The sequence below is a fragment of the Empidonax traillii genome, unplaced genomic scaffold (genome assembly GCF_003031625.1).
Source record: "Empidonax traillii isolate 1590-97213 ecotype Southwest subspecies unplaced genomic scaffold, ASM303162v1 scaffold310:size1162954, whole genome shotgun sequence".
Taxonomy (NCBI): Eukaryota; Metazoa; Chordata; class Aves; order Passeriformes; family Tyrannidae; genus Empidonax; species Empidonax traillii.
Window position 1 is genome coordinate 244,661 of NW_020955503.1, and position 4,970 is coordinate 249,630.

General features: G+C 50.3%; 1 protein-coding gene across 1 annotated transcript in view; it reads left to right on the forward strand.

Moving 5' to 3' along the window:
* The first annotated feature begins 729 nt into the window (after positions 1-729).
* Positions 730-4,970, forward strand: part of FGF2 (fibroblast growth factor 2) — a 23,844-nt gene continuing 19,603 nt past the window's right edge. Inside the window, exon 1 of the mRNA XM_027891131.1 lies at positions 730-1,019. Within this exon, the coding sequence (XP_027746932.1) occupies positions 821-1,019 (199 nt within the window). The 5' untranslated portion in view covers positions 730-820. The remainder of the gene's footprint in view (positions 1,020-4,970) is intronic.

Consider the following 4,970-nt stretch of genomic DNA (forward strand, 5'->3'; position numbering starts at 1 on the left):
TCATCTCGTAGTGTTGTCAGCCCCAAGCACGAAGTGCATTCAGTGGGTCACTAAACTGTATAAACTGTGTGCACATTTGTTTTATCACCGGTGTTGTTGGAAGGCTGGTGCCGGAATTTTCACCTGTTGCCCTTTACTGACTATCAGTTTGCTGCTGTTGGATGGGAGGAGAACTAGTTTCTGGTAAACGCAGTGAAGTGAAACGTTTGCCTCGTGGATTTATTTTAACAGGTCAACCCCTGTTTCTCTGTATCGTGATTTAAATAACTCAGTGCGATGCAGAGGCCACAGAACCTCTGGCCTGAAGGAACTCCCGGGTTAGTTTATTTGTAACGCCGGAGGAGAAGATGTCCGACCTCGCCCGTGGCACGTTCGCTGCATCCCGGCAGCGATGCTCGGGGCAGCGCCGAGCGGAGCCCCTCCGTCCCGGCCCCAGGACCTGCCCTGGCCCCTCGGCGCTCCCCCGGGGGGCCGCGGGCCCGGCTGCGGCGGGCTCAGGGAGCGGCCCCGGCGCGGCGCGGGGGCGGTCGGGGGCGGGGCGGCGGCTGCGGCGGGGGCAGCCCCGGTGCCGCCGGGGGAGCCCGTCCCGGCGTGCGCGGCTCCGCTGCCCGTCCTGCCTCCCGCTCGCTCTCCTGCCCGGCGGCGCCCTGCGCAGCTTCCCCCGCGGCACGGAGCGGAGCGGACGGCACCAGACGGGACGGCACCCCCGGCGGGGCTCGGTGCGAGGCTGGACGGCCGGGGCAGGGGCCGAGGGCGGCCGGCGCTGGCGGCGGGGGGCGGTGGGGGCCCGGCGCGGCGTGGGGCCGGCGGGACGCGGCGCATGGCCGGGGGAGCAGCGGCGGCGGCGGCAGCGGCGGGGGGCATCACCACCCTGCCCGACGACGGCGGCGGCGGCGGCGCCTTCCCCCCCGGGCACTTCAAGGACCCCAAGCGCCTCTACTGCAAGAACGGCGGCTTCTTCCTGCGCATCAACCCCGACGGGAGGGTGGACGGCGTCCGCGAGAAGAGCGACCCGCACAGTGAGTGTGTCGCGGCACCGCCGCGCTCGGGGCTGGGGCGGGCGGGCGGCTCCGGCTTCCTCTGGGGGGAGGAAGAGTCTCCTAAGCTGGGAACACAGGTTGAACGGTTGGTGTGGTGCGAGGGTTACAGGGAGCATGTGGCACGTCTCTGTCACAAACACAGGCTGCTCTTTGTCCCAAGAACAAAATGCCTTTTGCAGACCTCAGTTTTGAAAGTATTCAGTATGGAGTATTCAGTATTTGTGGATGTAACGGTGATGTGACCATGAGGCGTTTCCTCCAGAGCAGGTACAGGGAGCTGCTGCACAACCCGTCTGTCAGATTGTCCCAGTGCGACTCCTGGTTTGAGAGAATTTATTCCTGCACAAAGTGTGCAGGGCCTGCCTGCAGGCACTTGGCACGAAGAGCAGGTGAAATGCCTTACTGCGATCCTTCATATGCTTTGCACCTGTGCTCTGAGGGAGGGATGCAGGGACCGGGCTAAAGTCGGGGGATGAAGATGAGAAGGAAGTGAGGAGAGAGACCAAAGGTTCTTAATATTAGTTTCCACTCTGGACATTCACCATTTGCAAAACAATTGGTTTTCCCCAGTAATTCCAAAGAAATCCTGTAGCAGAGCACTCACAAATAACAACATTGCCAAGTTGGGCTTCAGTCCGAGGCTGTTCTGTTTTGTGACTCTTTGATAGAAATACTGTGTTTATGACAGGCTGAAAATACATGTGGAACTATGTGTTTCGGGAAAGCTTACTATCCTTTAATAGGCCAACAAGTATTCCTAGGAAAAGCTACAGGAAGCTTTCAGACTCGGTCCCACGCACTGGTTTAAAGGGAAGCTTAAGTCAAGGTTGTGCGAGTAGTAACAGAGTAAGTTTGTAGCCAGTATGATGCAGTAAAGGACTGAGCGTGGGCTTGTGAGGTGCTGATGCCTAAAGCAAAGCCTTGATTCCCCACAGAGGTGAGTGGCTTGTGTTTTACGCAGACCCGTCGGTTACTGCGCCGGATCGAGTCCGTGCTGGAAAGAGCGCAGGGATATATTCAGCTTGCTTCAGCCTTCTGTGTTTGGGAAATGTGGGAACCCTTACAGCAAAAAAGTCTCATTAGTTCATCAGATGTGTCACCTCACCCCCAGAAGTAGCTGTGAAAATATGCTGGAAATGTGTAGGGACGTGAGGTTGAGTTGAGGATGTTGAAGGCTGAAGGTGGGTCCCAGATATTGCCATGGCTGTTGGGTTCTTGTCTCGTTCCCTAGGTTTGCTTTTTGTGGTGGAAAATGCCAAATAGTGGTGCATGTTCTGTGCTCACTTGGCTGGCCAGGCTGCCCTGAGTGGAGGTGAAGTTTATTGCTACCATTTTTTTCATCACAGAGCTCCCCCATAATCAGCTCGTCCCCCCCCCCACCACCTTTTTTGTTATTCTGTCAGGAAAACTAATGCTATTTTTACATCCTTGAGTCTGTCTAATGTTGTGTTTTCTCTTATCAATGCAAAAATTTTAACTGACTTCCATGCTACTTTTCTGGTAGTGAATTCTGCATGAAAATCTTCCTGGTCTTGGAGGTGCCACCTTAATCTTTCATGTTTCTGTTTTGCTCTATAGCTTTATTTTTGCTGTAATTTCTTTCAGGCTCTCCCTTTTGTCTCTGTACTTTTTCTTCCCTGTCTCTTCAATACTATCTGATCACTGGTATTCTTTCCCCTTTCCTTTGGCACTTGTGTGAAGCTTCTTTGACCTTTTTTCCTCTTGAATGAAAGGTGCCAACAGGTAAAGAAAAACCTGAGTTGTAAATGGGTGATGTGGCCTCTGCCCTGTGCTGCAGCAATTCAAGACGCCACGGAGCTCCTTGGGTACCCTCAGCTTGGCACTCTCTGCCAGCTGCAGAAAACCCCTTTGTTTAAAAAGAACAGTTTGTAAATGTGGTACAGCTTGGAAGGCTGGTGGGATCTGCTTCCAACAAGCCCACCTGGGCACAGGAGTGCTGCCATGCCTGAGCTGCTGCCATGCTCTCCTTTTCTCATTACCAGACAGCTCTTGGCTTGTCACTTTCTCTTTCTTTCTTTTTTCCCTTTTGTTTTTTTGGTGTTTGTGTTTGGTTTTTTTTTTTTAATGTTTGCTTGTTTTTCCCTTTTTCCTGGAAGAACTCTAGTTCTGAGAAGCAGAAAATAATCAGCACTCAAAGCGTCAGCGGCATTGCATGGTTCACATCCTTAGCATCCTTGCTGTAAATACGTCACTCTGCTGCACTCTGACCCGCTGAGTGCTGCTCTGGGGAAGTCCCCGTGAAATCTCCTGGTATGCCTGGCTGGCATGGCAGATGGCAATAAATCCTGGGCAACGTGAGGAGACTTCTTTAAACAGAGAAATTAGCAGTGAAAATATGCACCTCGTGCAACTCACGGTTGTTTTTTTTTAGTTAAGCTAAAGGGTTTTGTAGGATGGTTTTGAGGAAAGAAATGCAATGGCTGCAGAGAATTTGGTTTCGAAATGATTACAAGACAGTTAGGAGAGATGCTTGTGGTAGCTGCTATTCTTATGAATTAATTATACAAAATAGCATTTCACTAGCATGTAATACTTTTTACTTTTAAAGGAGGTTCCTATTTTAGAAGGCAAATTACTACCTCCTTATGTTTCAGACCAAAGTTTAATACTATGAACAAATTTCCATAATCCACGTCCTTTTTTGGTGGCCCCCTTTCTGCCTCTAGTCCTCAGGGACGGCTTGTTTGTGATGCACGTCTGGTTTATGTCCTGGCCCCGAGAGTTCTGACTGTTTCGCACTCACCCCGTTCACCTTCGTTTATTCCTAATTGCGTCGTTAATGAAATTAGGAATGGAAGTTGATGTCCGCTGGAGTTGGAGTGGTGTGATTCATGCAGGACAATACGTCCTACGTGGCCGATGTTGCCACATCGGACGTGCGTGGTGCAGTGACTTCAGTGAAGTGCCCCCGTGGACACACTCTGGGGACTCTGTGCCCAGTTTTTTTTCCCTTGCAGAGGTAGTTTGAGACAAACAAGAAACAGAAGGCGCTTTCTGAGAGTTTTGTTGGTTAAAGCAAAACAAAAACCAAGGCTGTTTTGTTGTTATTGTTGTTGATCAACAACTTCTGCTTTATGCCCTGGAAAACTTACAAAGAACACAGTGTTTTTGGAAAGGCTTTTAGAAACTCTCCAGAGGTGTTTCCCTCAAAGAGGCTACAGTGCCGGCGAAGGGGAAAAGCACAAGGAATGGCAAGGGAGCACTTATCCATACATTTAAAAATGTCTAATAGCACAGCTGGTTCCCTTCACAGTTTCCCTCCCTGAGGAATGGTTGGCATTTATATATATTTCCATAATTTCTCAAGCAGCTTTGCTTCATGGTGAGCATAAACCAAGACTGTGTCCAAGGAATCCCGAGCCATTCTCATCCACTCCTTGATGAGGTGACAAGGCCCCAGCCTCTCGCTCGGACTCAGCAGAGTGAGCTGAATCAACCCTGCATATGTCTGAAATACCTTCTTTCTGCTCAGTACCTGGCTCCTCTTCCTTAAATATCTGAAAAAAATGTAAAATAGGGTAATGCTGGTCCAGGAAAATTTCTTCTTAAGGAAGTTCCTTTCATAAGCAGTCATTAATGTTAAGATTTTGACTTGTCTCTTTACACAACATTTAAATAGTTACTCTAGAAATGTTTTGAAAAGACTCTTTTGAAAGTATAGGCTGACTATTGGAGAGCTCAGCCAAGACAGTGGAAATCTCACTGTTGCTCATGCGGTGGAAGAAAACTAATGGGGGTCCTCAGAAAGAAAAGGTTGAGCAAATGTCAGCAATTGTTTTAGTGTGTTCAGTACCCGGTGTTTGGGTTTTTATAGGTGCACGAGTTGTTTGGGAGTGGGAAGATTAGGAATGTTTTGGTGTCCCACAGATGTGGCCGAAGGTGTTGACAGGGCACCCACCTTGTTCCAAA